Source organism: Herpailurus yagouaroundi, unplaced genomic scaffold (genome assembly GCF_014898765.1).
Source record: "Herpailurus yagouaroundi ecotype Mexico unplaced genomic scaffold, PumYag 163, whole genome shotgun sequence".
Lineage (NCBI taxonomy): Eukaryota > Metazoa > Chordata > Mammalia > Carnivora > Felidae > Herpailurus > Herpailurus yagouaroundi.
In genome coordinates, this window is record NW_024412404.1 from 51,611,098 (window position 1) to 51,627,715 (window position 16,618).

The 16,618-nt window shown below is 54.9% G+C and overlaps 2 protein-coding genes across 14 annotated transcripts in view; one reads left to right on the forward strand and one right to left on the reverse strand.

Moving 5' to 3' along the window:
* VWA2 (von Willebrand factor A domain containing 2) overlaps nt 1–3,929 on the forward strand; it is a 45,552-nt gene extending 41,623 nt beyond the window's left edge. For all 7 annotated transcript variants that reach the window (XM_040486522.1, XM_040486519.1, XM_040486516.1 and 4 more), the window contains 3 exons: nt 208–759; nt 1,459–1,584; nt 2,449–3,929. In XM_040486522.1, the coding sequence (XP_040342456.1) occupies nt 208–759; nt 1,459–1,584; nt 2,449–2,537 (767 nt within the window). In that variant the 3' untranslated portion in view covers nt 2,538–3,929. The remainder of the gene's footprint in view (nt 1–207; nt 760–1,458; nt 1,585–2,448) is intronic.
* A 684-nt stretch (nt 3,930–4,613) lies between these two features.
* Nucleotides 4,614–16,618, reverse strand: part of AFAP1L2 (actin filament associated protein 1 like 2) — a 98,455-nt gene continuing 86,450 nt past the window's right edge. For 3 of the 7 annotated variants that reach the window (XM_040486527.1, XM_040486528.1, XM_040486523.1), the window contains 9 exons: nt 14,444–14,655; nt 12,706–12,851; nt 12,002–12,113; nt 11,136–11,372; nt 10,885–11,053; nt 10,471–10,626; nt 7,980–8,173; nt 7,743–7,865; nt 4,614–6,884 (listed from right to left, as the gene is read on the reverse strand). In XM_040486527.1, coding sequence (XP_040342461.1) covers nt 6,858–6,884; nt 7,743–7,865; nt 7,980–8,173; nt 10,471–10,626; nt 10,885–11,053; nt 11,136–11,372; nt 12,002–12,113; nt 12,706–12,851; nt 14,444–14,655 — 1,376 coding nt within the window. In that variant the 3' untranslated portion in view covers nt 4,614–6,857. The remainder of the gene's footprint in view (nt 6,885–7,742; nt 7,866–7,979; nt 8,174–10,470; nt 10,627–10,884; nt 11,054–11,135; nt 11,373–12,001; nt 12,114–12,705; nt 12,852–14,443; nt 14,656–16,618) is intronic. The other 4 variants (XM_040486529.1, XM_040486524.1, XM_040486530.1 and 1 more) reach the window with 2 other exon arrangements.

Here is a 16,618-nt window from a genome sequence, read left to right on the forward strand (position 1 = left end):
CTCAGCTCTCTCTGCCGGGGAGTCTGGGAATGCGGTCTAGCCTGGCATTCGTGTGTCCTCACGTTCGAGGAGCGGGCGGAGGGTGGCGGCTGCAGCGGGCTGACTGGCTGGCCCAATCCAGGGTGGCCCCCCTTTCTGGCCTGGTGCCGAGGAGGGGGCTCCGCTGGGCAGGGCCTGGCCCGGGGCTCACTCCGCTTGTCCCCGCAGGCTGCCAGGCGCGGTCCCTGGACCTGGTCTTCGCGTTGGATGCCTCGGCCTCCGTGGGGCCCGAGAACTTCGCCCGGATGCAGAGTTTCGTGAGGAGTTGCGCGCTCCGGTTTGACGTGAACCCCGACGTGACGCAGGTCGGCCTGGTGGTTTACGGCGGCCGGGTCCGCGTGGCCTTCGGGCTGGACACCCACGCCACCCGTGCCACGGTGCTGCGGGCCGTGAGCCAGGCCCCCTACCTGGGCGGGGTGGGCTCGGCGGGCACAGCCTTGCTGCACATCCATGACAGGGTGATGACGGTCCAGGGGGGCGCCCGGCCTGGTGTCCCCAAGGCTGTGGTGGTGCTCACAGGCGGGCTGGGGGCGGAGGACGCGGCTGTCCCCGTCCGGAAGCTGAGGAACAATGGCGTCTCTGTCCTGGTGGTGGGCGTGGGGCCCGTGCTGAGGGAGGCGCTGCGGAGGCTCGCGGGTCCCCGGGACTCCCTGCTCCACGTGGCAACCTACGCAGACCTGAGGCACCACCAGGACGCGCTCATCCAGTGGATATGTGGAGGTGAGCGGGGGAGTCCACACCCTTCATTGTTGCTTCCGGGGTGGGGCTGGGGGCACTCAGCCTGCACCCTTGGGTGCCTCATCGCCAGGGTGGCAGCGCCCCCCAGCTGCCCCCGCGCGTTCCGTGCGCTGGCTTGTCTGCTAAATCCCCACTCCCGTGAAACCCTGCCCCAGGCGCAGCTGACCCAATCTGACATTTAAGGTGCAGAGAATTTGAGTAACAAAAAAAAAATCCCTCTCTCCCGACTTGAGAGGTTTCGTACCTCGTTTGAACAGAAGACATCCCTAGGATACCCGCAGACGCCCCCAGGAATCTGAGGGCCCGGGTTGACACCGACCTAGGTAGTGAATGACAGAGCTGGGAACAAACACAGCCAGGCCAGCCTGACCCCAGGGCCTCCTTTTGCCAGTTAACTCCTTCCTGCTGTTTTAAAAGCGTGTCCGTGATAATAATGGTAAACACTGCTATGTGCACAGCATGTTTGAGAAAGAGAGAGTCAGTCTCCATATGCAGTAGGGAAGGAAGGCTGTGTGGACGCCGGGTCTGTGACCTAGCCGAGCAGTGTGGGGCACCAACCACGTGCCAACCTCCAAGCTGCCGCTCTACTCCAGGGGCCTCACCTCTGTTCTGGGCTTCCTTGGAGTCGAGGGCCTTGGGGCTGACCTGGGCTGGGCCTGCTGGGCACGTTCTCCCTTCTAGAAGCCAAGCGGCCCGTCAACCTCTGCAAACCCAGCCCGTGCATGCACGAGGGCACCTGCATCCTGCAGAGCGGGAGCTACCGCTGCGAGTGCCAGGACGGCTGGCAGGGCCCCCACTGTGGGAAACGTAAGTGGGGCTCTCGCTCTGCACGTGGGAGCTGGGGGTGGCCCTCAGACCTGCTGAGCCCCAGGGACTCCGCCGAAGGCAGGTTCTAGGGCGTTCGCTCAACAGAAGGACTCATGCAGTCGTTTGTCGTTCCCGCGCGAGACATTGAGCGGGGCCGCCTGCACCCTGGGCGCGGTTCTAGGTGCGGGGAATATGGCAGTAAACAAGCAGTCCTGTCCTGCTGGAGCGCCCATGCCAGCGGGGGAGACGGACAGGGAGCAGGTGCAACATGCGGCGTGTGGGTGCTGAGCATATCCTGGGAGGGAGGTCTCCCAGGGGGGCCTGGGCCGGGAGCGCAGTGGAGGCGGGGTGTCTGGGAGACAGAGGACGCGGGCACAGATGCGGGCTGGTGGGGACAGGGTGGGGGGTGGAGGCTGGGGGGAGTTCTTTTTTGAACGTGTCTCCCCTCTCAGCGAAATGGGAGGAACAGCCGTCAGCAGAGAGTGAGGACAGGAGGGGGCACTGGCGGTTTGAGGAGAGCTCGGTAACTGTCCAGGAGAGAAGGGGCCTCAACCAGACGGAGAGTAATGTTGGGCAGCCTTACGGGCCCACTGTGGCTCCTGCTCTTGAATTTCAAGTTAGGGGAGCCAGCGACCAGAAGATGCCCCTGGAAGTTTTGGGTTTTCGGCCACTGGCCGAGCGAGGCTGTCTGAGGCCGGGGAGTGGACCTGAAGGGCGCTGATAGGGCCTCTGATCTGGCACATGGGCTCGGGCTCGGGCTCGGGCTCTGGAGGAAGGGAGAACCACACAGGGCCCCACAGGCTGCCATTTGGCTGAAAAGATGACTGACACTCCTCCTGTTCTCAAGGTTCATTTCTCTCCCAGGGTCCTCGAGAGGAGATGCCCCCAAGGCCCGTGGCTCCCGCCGAGACCCCTCCCAGCAACTGCCCAGGTCTGAGCACCCCGGGCGCTGAAACTGCCGTGGCATCCGTGGAGCATCCTGCCTCCGGCTCCGCGCAGAACCCTCCCGCCCTCGTGCCTCCGCCACAAAGAGCTGTCCCGGCTGCAGACTGTGCTGCTTGGGGACACAGCGACACCTGATTCCACCACTAATGCTGATGTTGAAAAGTCTTGACATGTAAGTATTTGGTTGCTGTGCCTGGCTGTGCCCCGGTGAGCTCGTGTCGTCGGCCGCCTTTCCCCTGAGGAGAAACAAAGGAGCGTGGAGACTCCTTTGACGGCCTGTTTGAAGTAACCTTGGCCCTCACCAGATGCTGAATAGGATGTCGTTGGGAACGGTAATAGGAGGAGGCTCGGACTAGAGTGGTGTTTGGACCACTGAAGCCACGGCATTTCGAGATGGAAAAAGTGTGGACCTTTTCACACCTCTTTTCCCAAAGATTTCCTAGTGCGTTTGCTTTCGGTTCGACAAGGGGCTTGTGTGGCATTTGTGACTTCTTCTGGTGCCTGGCTCTGTGCGTGACAAAGACCTAGAAGGGCTCGGGACTGGAATGTGACCGCTAACCAACTTGTTTGACTATGGGGGTGGGGCCAGGTGAAGATGTCCCAGGTCCTGGGCTACATTCCCTTTGGGGGGGCTTCCTCGAGAGATTACGTAGGGGGGCTACTTGGGGGTGTTTATTGCTTGCTTTTTTTTTCCTTAGGACAAAGAGGATTGGAATTCTTAAACAAATACAGCATAAAGAAACCTAGAGGGTGTTGGCGTTTTTTAAGCATTGATCTTATGTTATCTAAGTGGCTTTGCTTCTCGCTAAAGGAATGTCTCAGGATATGATGTTGGTTACTTAACAGGACCCGTGTGGCAAAAAGGCTTTTTAGTTGGAGTGTTTTCTGGCAAACCAGGTACTTACCCCTGCAGTGTTTAGGAATCACTCCTTCCCCTTGGTTGTGGTCCTTTCGCTTTGGGTTTTCAGTAGAAACCTTTGTGGAGCTGTGAGCTACATCCAGATATCCAGATACTTTGTCTTTTCTTTTTAATGTAAATAATGTAAATGTTTTACATGCAAATATTCAAGGCTGCTTTGACCTAAAGTACTTGAAGAGGCCGCCTGAGGGTATCCTTAGACATTTCAAATGAAAGGTCCAGAGTACCAAGCACCTTCATGACAGTCATTTGTGTTCAAGGATATTTTCACTCCTGTTACTACTTTAGCCTGGGCAGGTGACATCAGAGCAGGGATGTCCACCTGGCAGGTGCCGATGGGTGATGTCTGAGAACTTACATGAACCCACAGTCTTTAACAGCAAGTTTAATCATTTTACAGTGTAGGCTCTTTGGGTCAGGGCTGATATGTGGACATCCCATTTGAATTGCTTTGACTTAAAAAACAAAAAACCCACAGACTTACACATGAAAACACTGCTTCTGTTTTTAGATCCCAGACCTTGAGCCTTTTTTTTTTTTTTCCTTTTCTAGGGAAGGTACCACTGAATAGTTCAACCCTCTCAGCATCCCAATAGTGGCAGAGAGAATTCCTATCTTATTGCCTAACCAGCCAAGATTTTTTCTTTCTTTTAAAAGAAACTGGCCTTTTTTAACTAACTAGATTTTTTTTTAATTTAATGTTTATTCATTTTGAGAGAGACACACACACACACACACACACACACAGTGAGCAGGGGAGGGGCAGAGAGGGAGACACAGAATCTGAAGCAGGCTCCAGGCTCTGAGCTGTCAGCACAGAGCCCGACGTGGGGCTCGAACTCACAAGCTGTGAGATCATGATGTGAGCTGAAGTCAGACACTTAACCTCCTGAGCCACTCAGGCATCCCTAACTAGAATTTAAATAAAAACTTGAAACTAGTGGCTCAGTTGGTTAAATGTCCAACTTTAGCTCAGGTCATGACCTTGCAGTTCGTGGGTTTGAACCCTGCATCGGGCTCTGTGCTGACAGCTCAGAGCCTGGCTCACTGCCTCAGATTCTGTGTCTCCCTCTCTCTCTGCCCCTCCCCCTGCTCACCCTCTGTCTCTTAAAAATAGAACATTAAAAAAGAAAAATCTTCTCCTTGGAAAAATTAAAACAGTGCAAATAGGTCATAAATTTTATTTTCTGAATGATCCTGATTGCAGCTACCTTGCTAGATGCTCTACTCCTGTTGTTAATTTGCTTTTCTAGAAAGGTATTTGTAAATAATCAGTTTTATTTCTTCCTTTTGATATTTGTGCTAGTACTTTCTCATGTCATTTTGCATTGTCTAGGGACTTCCAGAATAATGTTTTAAAAAGTAGTGGTATCTGTTTCTGGACCCGAAGCGATCTCCCATCATGATATGTTATTTTTGTGGATTACTTTATCAGGTTAGGAATACTTCTTTCTATTCCTGAATTACGAAGAGTGTTTATGAGGAGTATTGAGATTTGTGGTATGCTCTTCTGTTTCCTTTGAGATGATGTTCTTTTTCACATTTAATCTGTTCATATCATAAATGGCCCATGAGTATAGTTTTAATCGTTGAACCACCGTTGCTTCCGTGGATAAACATGACCAGGTCATGCTGCATGATTCTTTAAACACTGTTGAATTTCACTTGCCAATATTCGGGGTTTTTTTTCATTTTTGTCCCCAAAAATGAGATTTGGTTTTTCTTTGGTGATTTGTGTTGGATTTTTGGCATCAGAACTACGCTAAAACTTTATAAAACGGAAAAGACATACTCCTCAAACGTAAGGGCCTTTTATGTTGTCTTTTTATTAGCAATTTCAACGAGCCAGATTTTGTCCTTTTTGAAATAAGCCCATTCACGCATGGAACTTTTCGCTCCTTAGGCAACCTTCCAAGTATCGGTCCGTTTCTTTGCCCCAAGAATGATTTAGGAGTGTGTTTAACTTCCGGGCGTATTGATTTTCAGTCATGTATCTGCAGAAACCGATCACACAGGTTTCCTTTGCGTTCTGTACAGTTACACTGTGAAAATCCTTTTCAGCCTTACTGACACTGGGATCACACTGCCACCAGTTTTTACTGGACGTATTTTCAAGTCTAGTAGGTAAATAACCAAGACGTTGCCCCCTTGAGGCAGAAGTCACCAGGCACTGCCCCAAATAATTCCATGAAATAACAAGGAAAAACCCCAAAATACAAGTAACATTTTATTAAAAAAAAAAAAAAATCGAACTCATCACTTGGTAAAGGGCACCAAGCGTATATAGCACAAAGAAAATAAATGCCCTGGGATTAGAAAGACCGTAGAAATCAGAAGAATTTTAGTTCTCAGGAACCAGTGTTAGAGAACTCTGATTGATAACCGCCCCCCACCCCGCCCCCGAAACGAGGCAGAAATGACAGATGAAATGTTTCAATCGGTGTTAACAACAGACACATCAGAAGAGAAGACACAGAAGAACAGCATTGCCAATTTTAAGAGGAGAGAGTCACCCCGAAACAAAATTCGCCACCTTCTTCACGGAAGGGGCCTGGACATTACGCAGAACTTAAATAACTTTTCCCTTAAAAATGGCCTGGCCACAGGACGGAATCTGTAAACGCTGGGTCATCTTTTCTCCTATGGTAACGTAAAAAGTCCGATCTCAAAAAGATACTTTCAAATCTCAAAAAGACACTTTGCGCTGTTCTAAATTACAGGATTTTAAACATTTCTTTCCCCCTATATAATACAGCATCACTTAAAATTTTATTTAAAAGCAATTGGTTCAGGCCTGCTTGAGGCTGGGAAAAAAAAAAAAAAAGTCCTGAACGTAGTGGGGACCTCACCTCAGCTTGGTCCCAAATATTCTCCCCTGTTCCGGTTTTTTCAAAAAGCATGTCATGGATGGCTTTACACAGGTGATATCGAGGCTGTTTTAAAACCACGGAAGACTGAGTAGGACTTGCTAATGTTGGAGAGAAGACCCTTGGATGAGAGGTGACAGTCCAGAGTGCAGGTCTTCTCGGTCACCAAAGCCACACGACCAGTGGGTCAGGGTCCTGCTACCTTGATTTCTTTCCCACCAAAGTCTCACCATCAGAAGCTTTTCGCTACTTACAAAGCTTGATACAGCAGTTGATGAAAACTTCAAAGAAGAAACACAGAATACACCTGAATACAACAATGGATTGTTTCCACTCAGTAGACTTAGGTCTCCAGAGAAGCTCTCTTTTTGTTGTTATATATTATTTCCTTTGGCCCTGAAGACGGACAGAGCCTCCTCTTAGTCAGTGCTCTCCACCTGTAGTACCATAGTCATTTTTTCTTCTGAACAAAGACTTTAATGAAGCAGGATTGTCACCAAGGTCCACGATGGCAGGAAAAGTCTTTAGATGAAACTCGTTTCCTAACTTGTTCCTTTCTTCTCCCATTCCTAGGGTGGCAAATACCAGCACCACCACCCACCAAAGAAGAGAGTTAGTTAACATTGTTCTGTGTATATGGAGGTTGCTACGGAGGGTAAGAAGTATTTTTTTTGAAGCTTAGAGGCATTGGAGACGGTAATTGTTGTCTGTTCACAGTTTGGGGCACATGTTAAGAGATTCGGAGACTGTGGCACAGCGGAGCATGCTGGGAGTGAGGGAGCAGAGCCTCACATGCTCACGTGGACTTAGGAGTTAGTCATCGGTGCATGTGCCCCTGAATCTCTCTGGCAGGTAATCAGGACAGAAACAAGGAACTGAGTTTGCCACCAACAAAGGCAGCTCGGGGCATGTTCTTTCGTAGGCGGAAGAGACTGCTAACACTTTAGCCCTCAGGGAGAAACCCAGCAAGGGCACTCTGTCCTTGCTTACACCTTACCAAGCCCTTGGCCACCAGCTGGCTGGGGGGCTTTAGGCAAATCCTATCACCTGTCCCTTCAGTTTTAGTGGCAGAAGGCCTTTAAGAATCACTGACTTGGAAACTCGCCCGTCACAGCTTGTCTCTGAACTCAGGCTATCACCCTGGAATCTACTGGGTAACCAACGGGTGGACAGTTGCAGGATCAAGGGTCCTCAGGCTGTGACCGGTAAGAACGTTTGGACCAAGTGCCCGTGCCTTTCTGGTTGCTCAGGGCCGAAGACGGAGCCAAAGGCACAAGGAAGCCTCAGCCCATGCGTGAGAGCCGAGCGCTCAGAGCTGGCGCCCAAAGCGGGGACGTGCTACCCTAGGCAGACGAGGGACCCCGCCTTAGTGACAGTTCTGCCGTCCACGGTGGCCCCGCAGGAGGCTGGGTGTGACCGCCGCTTACCTTCGCTTTCTGGAGGACGGTGCCTTTGCCCGTGACCATGACCGAAAGAGGCCTGTTCTTGAGTGCGGTGGCAGAGTTGACCGGGGTGCAGTCTGGGGCAGGGGTGGGGGTGGCAGCCTTGGGCTGTGGTGGCGAGAGGAGAGCGAGGCCTGAGCCAAGGGCGGGGCACGTGACCCGCCTCCCCCAGCCCCGGCCCCAGAGGTCGTGCAGGCGGCCAAGAGGAACCCTGCCGCTCACCCGGGGGCTGACGTTCTCCAGGTGGGTGGTGTCCACAGTGGTGCCCAGCGTCACGGGCCCGGCCTCTGCCTTCTTCAGGTTGTCCTTCACCTCCACGATGTTGAGCTCGAGGTCCACACGCCTGCTCTCCTCGACCCTGCACTCCTCGTCGATTTCCTTCAGCTTCTGCTCCAGGCTGGCCAGGACTCCCTTGTCTGCAGAGAATTTATCCGGCTTCAGGGGACGGAACCCCGGTGGAGACGGAACCCCGGTGGATGTGGCCCACAGTTCTGGCTCCACCGCTCAGGGTCGGGGCCTGCGTGAGCATTCCGCAGAGGCTGGGGAAAGCTCTGGGGGGCAGAGAGCTCTGCCTTCATAACAGGGCATAAGTCAGAGGCCAAGGTCCCTTCTGGTAGGTTCTTAGCAGGTAGCAAAACTGAGGGCCCCTATTGTGATAGCAACTGCCCAGGGAGGGAGAGAGCAGCTTTATTACTGACTCTTGGAGGATGCCTGTGCTGTTCCCACCTGCCCCACACAGTCCCCTCAATCCTGCTGGCACTCAGGGCTTCTCTAAGCTGAACGGAGTGGTGGTCCTCAGCCCTGCTACTTTCTCAGTCCTGTTTTATTGTCACTCTAGAGTTCTCAGATTGGTGCGGTAGCACCAAGAAATGCTGGCCTAGGAGCTCACCGCCAGGGGGAACAACGGTGCCATGTGTGTTCAATAGAGAGTCCTGAGCCAGCAGCCACTGGAATAACTTGGCCCTGTTTCCAAGTCTAGGGTAAGTGGCCACCTGTCAGCCCTTGTCAGAGGACAAGCAGTCACAGGGCCCACTGTTTAAGGAAAAATTCACAGGGAAAAAGCTGACAAAATGTTAAAGATGTTTTTGGAACCGGAGTCCTTGTTAGCAGTATCGCTACTTTGAGAATTACTTTCTTCAGGTCTGTGACTTACTGGCCTAAGATCTTCAGGGCTTACTTGCTGGGAGAATACAGTAAAAGTTTTCTCCTACCCAGAAAATCCCCCTAGAAGAGAAAAGGCGGGGGATCCCCGGTTCTGCACCCCCAGCCCGGCTTGCTCTCCAGGTTTACAAGGACTGTGGCCAGTGCGCCTCTGGTCACGCTTGTTAGCGCATGTCCCAGCTCCATAGGAAAGCCAGCTACTGTCTCCTTACCCCTGTGCGCTGGCAGCCAAGACCACTGGACCTTTGAAACCAGTAGTGCAAGGGGCTGCCTAGGGATGGGAGGGTTGGGGGGAGATAGGGAGTGACTGCTAATGAGTGTGGGTGGTAAAAATGTACAGATCTGTACAGATACTAAAAATCACTGACTTCTACACTGTAAATGGGTCCATTGTATGATCTGCGAATTGTAGCTCAGTAACGCTCTTCTAGAACAAAGACAGTGGATGACTTTGGTGGAGGAGGGTCATGGGGGCACAATCACATGCTAAGCTTCCCAGGAGCCTCTGGGTTTGTCCCCAGACCTGCTCAGGCCAGTTGTGTTGGTTGGTGCAAGTCTGCAATTTAAAGAGCAGATAAGCACAAAGACAGACTCTATGAAAATGACGTAAGTGCTTCGGAAAGGTCCTATAAAAAGCAAGCTTCTAGGAAATGACTGCTGACCGGTGGGAGGAGGATCTAGAAAATCATCTACAAGGAGATTTCCTTGCGAGTGTCTTAAGTGTGTGTTCACTGTAAGGAAACGAAGTCTGGGGCGCCTGGGTGGCTAAGCATCTGACTCCGGCTCAGGTAACGATCTCATGGTTTCTGAGTTCACGCCCCACGTCGGGTTCCGCCCGCTCAGCCCAGCGCCTGCTCCCCAATCCTCTGTCTCCCTCCCCTGCTCGCCGGCTCTTTCTCTCAAAAAATGGAATAAAGAACTAAAGAGATCAAGCCTGGACATGATGGATGCCGCGGTGCAGGTGTGGTTAACACAGGAAAGGCGACCCGGGACTCCCGTTGGCTGGCCTACACCTCAGCCAGAGGCTTTGGCACTCCATTACAAGAGGGAACTTTTTTAAAAGGCTATTCCTGAGAGCGAGACAGAGCACAAGCGGGGAGGGGCAGAGAGAGAGGGAGACACAGAATCCGAAGCAGGCTCCAGGCTCTGAGCTGTCAGCACAGAGTCTGACGCGGGGCTCGAACTCAAAAACTGTGAGATCATGACACAGAGCCGGTCACTTAACTGACTGATCCACCTGGGCACCCCAAGACAGAATGTGCTTTCAGTGAAAATAAAACATGGCGGCCTAAATATGTAGTTTAATTTAGAGATTTCCTCCTCCCACCGGTTTTTTTTCCACTACCTCCTGGTCCTGTTGACGGCAGATCAGAGGGTCTCTGTACAGCAGCATAGCAACATTTCAGACAGGATGGGGGAAGGACCTGGCAGGGGAGCACCCACCTGCACCAAACACCGATGCGGCGAAGGCTCACGGGCCCGCAGGCCCGGTGCACAGATCCGGATTCTTCCCCCGGGAAGCCCACACCCCTCCACCTGGGAGGCCCCTTACCTGTGCATTTTAACAGGGTCTCTCTCAACTCCCGTTTCTCTTTCCGGAGCTGAGCCAGGTGCCCCCGGATTTCTTCCTTCTTCTTCTCGAGCCTCTCCTTCTCCTCTGTGTACCGCTTCACCTCGGCTTCTGTCCTATTCTTGCCCAGTTTGATCTCTACAGACCCACAGAGGAGAACCCCCAGGTCAGCCAGGCTGGGACACAAGGGCCAGCCTGACCCACTGTGCAGGCTCAGACACAACCCGGCCTGGCAGGGACAGACAAGAAAATTGGGCCCACGCTTTCTTTGCTGTGTGACTTTGGGCAAGTCCCTTCACCTCTCTGAACCTCTGCTTCCTCATCTGAAAGGGAAGGAACTGGACTAACTTCTGCAAGCCTCTTCCAGAACATTCCACGCTAATCTAGCACAGGCACCTGCAGTGGTCACCCTCAGCTTGTCCTTCACAGGCGGGCTGGCCCCCGCTGGGGGGACGGCCGTAGTGTCGGGGCAGCTCGATGGGAAGGAGATCTGTTCGGTCTGGATTTTGACTGTCGCGAGTCTCCCGGAAGGCTCTTCAGACTCCGGACTCTCCTGCCGCGTCTGCTTTGGGAGAAGGCGAACACGGCTCAGCTGGCCCAGGGGCCGCGAAGGCGAGGCCGGCCCACCTGCTAGAGGACAGCCTTACCTGCAGCTTGGGGTTCTCTGGGGGCTCTCCGAGGGGCTCATCTGGGGCAGGGCCCGGGTCTGCAGGGAGAGCGTCGGCTGGGGGGTCCAGGTGGGATGGCAGTGGGGAGTGGGCCCGGGTCTGTGCACTGCTGGGGCTGTGCAGAAAGGACTTGACAGGCGTGAGGTCCAGGTATACTCGGTCCGGGGGGGGCTCGCTCAGAGCGTCTGTCACAGGGACGGCTTCGAGCGTTTCCACCTGCAGAGGAGACACAGGTGGCTTTCACCACGGCCTCTGCTCCCCGGGCTGTGGAGGGGGCACCGGACCCGCCTCCTGTCCCTGCCCCACGCTGAGTTCACAGAGACCAGCCTCCTGGGGAAGTTTCCACTGAGCTGGACTTACAAGGCCAGGGTTTGAGCCCTGGATTTGCTGTTCAGGAGGTGGGAGACCTAGGACATGGTACTTACTACTCCTGAATCTCCTTTCTGTAGAGAAAGGGACTAGCGGTGCCTCTGACCAGGCGGTTAGGATTCAGTGAGAGAATCCGCAGAAGCCCTTAGCACAGCACAGAGTTCAACGCCCAGGAACTGGAACCTGCTGTCACTATGACTATTCACCATCAGTGTGGGCCTCGGTGGTTAATGGTGTCGCTGCTCCTGATCCCGACGCCACACCTCCCACCCCTCATACTGACCGGCGTGGTTGACCAGCTATGTTCGCTGGACCAGTCCCCAAGCCAGGTACGCTGCACAAAAGATGGCCTTATTGCACTAGGTTCCTGCACACTGCAGGTGACTGGGAACCTGCCAGTCTTAGGGACAACCTGCCGATCTCTGGCACTGAGGTTTGGTGGGAGGAGGAGGGGAGAGCCCAGCCTGTGTCCTTACCATGGCCGTCAGCTCCGACACTTCCACGTCGTCATACAGCATCTCCTGGCGGTCCTGGCTGGGCAGGCCATCGATGTAAGTGTTTGGCTCTGAGAACTTCCTCTGCATCAGTCTGGAAGAGCCGGCAAGATACAGCAAGGGGAAGATCAGGGCAGGGTGGCCCAAAGCCACCCATCTCAAAGGACCTATGACAGCGGCCCAGGCCAGCTACGTCCCCCTCTCGGTACCCAGGAAAACGGATCCCGCTGCAGCGGCTGGGCCGGCTCCCGCCAGACCCACCTCGGCATCCTGACCCGGGACCGCTTCTCCCTGAGCCCAGTCTGCTTGTCTGGAAAGCAGAAGAACGAACCCTGCTTATTGCGGAGCGAGCCTATCCCAGCAGGGGAGCCAGGACGAAGTGCTGAATCCACAACAAGGAAAGGGGACGGTCAGGAGAGGCTCCGACTCTGCCCCGAGGAGCTGGAGAGCGTCCATCCAGGCCAAGGGCACGTGGCTGCCCCCGGCCCAAGGCCTGGCTCAGCGCCTAGCTCTCAGCTGCTCCCGGGGCCCGGGGCTTCCTGCTGCTGGACAGAACGGGGCTGACCCTGAGTCCTCAGCTGCCGCCCTGCGCGGCGGAACGGGCCACCGGAGGCCAGTCTGGGCCCCAGTCTTGAAGCGTGGCTGGGAGTGGGAGAGCGTGAAGCAGAAGGCCCCTTAATACTCACAGCAGAGAGGTTTTGGCCGCACTCACGATACAGGACACCCTGTCGGCATCCACGTAGTCGTAGGTGAATTCCTCCGGGTCTGTCTTGGAGCCTGACTCAGAGAGCAGGAGGCCTAGCCAGTGGCCCATTTCCTCGGAAGACTTGGCCTGGGGGGAGGCCGAGAGGTACGTGAGCAGCGCTGGAGTGTGTCGTCCGGTGCCCAGCCCTCCCGGCCCCGAGGCCCGGCCGGGCAGGGCCCCGGAGAGAGCCTGGGGCCATGCTCCCTCCCTGCCACTGGCTTCTCTCATCCCGGTGAGTCCAAATAACATTTCCTGCCACTGGGGATAATGCCACCTCAGTGACGCCGTGGACATTTGTCCCGAGTATCAGATGTGATTCACACACGTGTATTTCTAGAAGGCCAAGGAGCCCGGAGAGGACGATTAACACCATATGCATTTAAGGTCGACACCTCTATTTTATCAACAATCACAGGGCAGTTTGTCAACCTAATCCACACATACAAGACTGAATCCCTAAGACATAACAAAATTCGAATTTCATTTCCAGTTTTACTACAGTCTTCCAAGAAAGGTTCTCTTAAATACCTTTCTTTATACCAGGTCAGCTGGCTCTAATAAATAACTAAATAAATCCCGATGAAGTTGGAGCCTGTTGTGTTTTTTTTTTTCCCCCAGGGGACAATGCATTCTAATCAAATATGTACACTGGGTATCTTTTAAAATGCCAACATTGCTTCTTGCCTTCCCCTTCCGTCCTTCCCCGACCCAGCAGCTGGAGGGGGCATCTCGAGATCCGAATCTGAGCCCGCCACCCTCCCCTGAACCCTTTTGTTCAGGGCCTCCCTTTGTATGCCAGTGGTTGTACCTCTGAGGGTCAACCCTCCGCCCCTCCCAGCCTCCCAACCCTGGCCTCCCCGCCACATGCAGGCTTCTGCACACATCACAGCACCCCCCACCGCGGCTTTCCAGCAACTGTAAGTAATCCACTGGGTAATTCGATGAATAGCACCCCAGTCTCACGCTAGAATCCAAGTTCTGTGACAGCCTGTCTTGTTCACGATATAACTGTACTGAGTAGATACCCGTCAACAGGACAGACGGGTGGATACAGACACGCTTGTCCCCGGGAAACAACCTGCGGAGCTTTTAGCCACCAGAGGGCAGTATTGGAGCACAATCTGGATGAAGACCCCGGCGTAAAGGACTAGGTGACCAGGGGTGAACCACGGGATGTTTCTTTGCGTGTTAAGAAGTCTGGCTCGGACCTGCCCCTGCTCAGTGCAAGGCATGAGGTCACCTCTTATTTTTGTAAATGTAACAGCACATCACACAGAGGGTGGGGAGTGGGAGAAAAGGTATCACAAACCTCGTTCTTGCCCCAGATAAGCCCTGACAATCATCCCCTCTATGCACGGGGCCCCATCTGGTGAGACACAAACCAAACCCACTGTGAATCCCCAGAAGGTTTTTCAAGCAGCTCAGGGAGTTATAAATACTCCTCCTGCCCTCAGGGCAGGAAGTAACTCATTGTCCCTTTCCTATAACACAACCACTCTGAGGTCAGAAAGGGAGTAGACAATTCTTTTTTTTTTTTTAAAGCGCAAAGAAGTAAAATGCAAGGGAGTAAAAATAACGCAGGGCTAGGCTGCATCTCCGAACAGGGTGACGGTCCGCAGAGCGCAGCAAACAGCCTGGAGCCCCGCGCCCCGTCGCCCGCCCCTGCGGGCCAGTGGTACCTCGAGCTTGGCCAGCTCCTCGCCGTGGTGCAGGATGCGGAAGGAGTAGAGGTGGTCGGGGCTCGGGTCTGGGACCACCTCACAGCCCAGCAGGCTGACGGGCTGCTGGGCCACCTTGCTCCGGTTCCGGTCCAGGTAGAAGTGCAGGTGACTGTCCCTGACGGAGCACCAGCGGGACTTCCACTGGCTGTTGACCAGCACGTTCAGGTAGCCTGCCGGAAGGGACAAGGGTGTCCGTAGCTGCCACCACCTCTGGGCTTCCTAGAAGCTCCCCCAGAATCTCAGTTCCAAGACCTGTCGCGCTTCGCAATAGGTCTGTCCCGAGGGCAGCGAGCCGTGTCGTTGACTAGAGCAGGCGGGTGGTGCGTGTGTACAGGACAAGGCCCCCTCACCCTCCTACCCCCACTGGCAGCCACCCTCCTCACCACCTCTGGTCACTTAGGCCACGTGCAGGAAGGTCCCCGGCCAGGGCCGCCTCGCTGCAGGTGCCGTCACGCGCTGACCTCCACAGCCCTAGTTCCGTCACCATCCCCGACGGACAACCTTTCCATCACTGGGCCTCGGCTGCCAAGTCCTCCTCCCTTCTGCCGGCGCCCTCTCATCCGCCCCAGTGCGGCTGGCCTTGCTGGGCCCTGCCCCGGTCCTGCACTCCCTGCGAGGCCTTCCTTCAGAACCCCTGGATCCCAGAGCAGTGAAACCTGTTTCCGCGTCAGCCTCCCCAAGCAGACCCTGGGCTTCTCAAGGGCACGAACTCTGCCACCTTCACCTCCAGCGCCCCGGGCGCGTGCCCTGTGGCCTCCCCACCAGGGAGCCCCTCTCTCCGTGGGCCAGCAGAGGCGGCCAGCACTGGGGTGCATCGGTCACGCAATCCTTTATTGTTCTCAAATGGTTGCAAGTATTGGGTTCCGCTTCCCGAGGACACGCCTTCCCCCTGCCTTCCACTTGGACATATACGGGGCTGACACCATGGGCCAAGCACGGCCTTGTCCCCGGGGCTACAGAGATGAGTAAAATCCAGTCCTCAGGACCCCCTGCACAGCCCGTGGACCTCTCTCTGGGCTGCTCACCTTCCCAGAGGGACCGGCTTACAAAGCGGATACCTCCTCCATTCTAGAGGATCGAAAGCTGTTCTGAGCCCTAACAGGGCTGAACTAAGCCACGCAGCAGGTCACGGAGCCTGGCCACCTTCCGGCCCACCCAGTGCGGGGCATACAGTGGGGATCATGAGTCCCTCAAGGCCACGCGGACATAGCCACAAGGACACCTGCCAAGCAGAGGAATCCTAGGCCAAGCCCTAGGAATTCTGACTCGTCCAGGCGGTGCCCCCACTTGTCTATCACAGTTCTCTGGACCACAGAGAACTCTGGGTCAAGAGAGCAGGGAGCCCAGATGCCACATCTTGACGAAGAGAACAGCTATGTGCTCTGGCCCCCTTCCCTAGCCACAGGGGCCAGGGGCATGCTTCCCTGCTGAAGGGACTTCCAGCAATAATCCAGTCACATCTCCCAGTGGCTCAGTGACACCAGGCTTTTGTGCCAAACACTGTGCCCCCTGACGCTGCAGGGGCTGGCAGAGCTGGGCCACTACCCGGTGCCCTGGCCAGAGAAAGAAGAGGCTCCAAAGGTGAGGGCCCCTCTGCTGATTTCCTGCCCCGCCCGTCTACTCCGCCAGCCTCAAAAACCACAACTCAACTGGGACTCAGGAAAGGAGCCCAGGGCTGGGACATGGGTTCCAGGAGGAAGAAGAAAAGGCCTAAAGGTGGACCATAATGGCCTTCGGCCTCCGGAGTGATCGCAAGGAGTCCCAGGTTGGGAGCCAGGACAGAGGCTCACCCAGGATGTTTTCTGGGAAAGGCCTCAGTTTCCTCAAGGCTGAGAGGGGAGGAGAGATGACGTCTATGAGCCCTAGCAGCACCCATAGCATCCTCTGTACCCTTCTGTCTCTCCCTTAATGGGTCTCACTGTCCCCAGCTCAGAATCCTTGCTCGTGCCCAAGGATGCCACCTCACCCTGTTTAGCTCCTGCCCGACCTTCAGGGCTCGGGCCTGATCTTGGAGTGGGAGAGGTTCTTTCCCTGAGTCCTTACAGCTATGACAAGGACACAGCGTGTGGTTTAGGGGTACGAAGCCACCATCGCTCCTGCGCCGTGAGTCGTCAGGGCTGTGTCCTCCCCCTG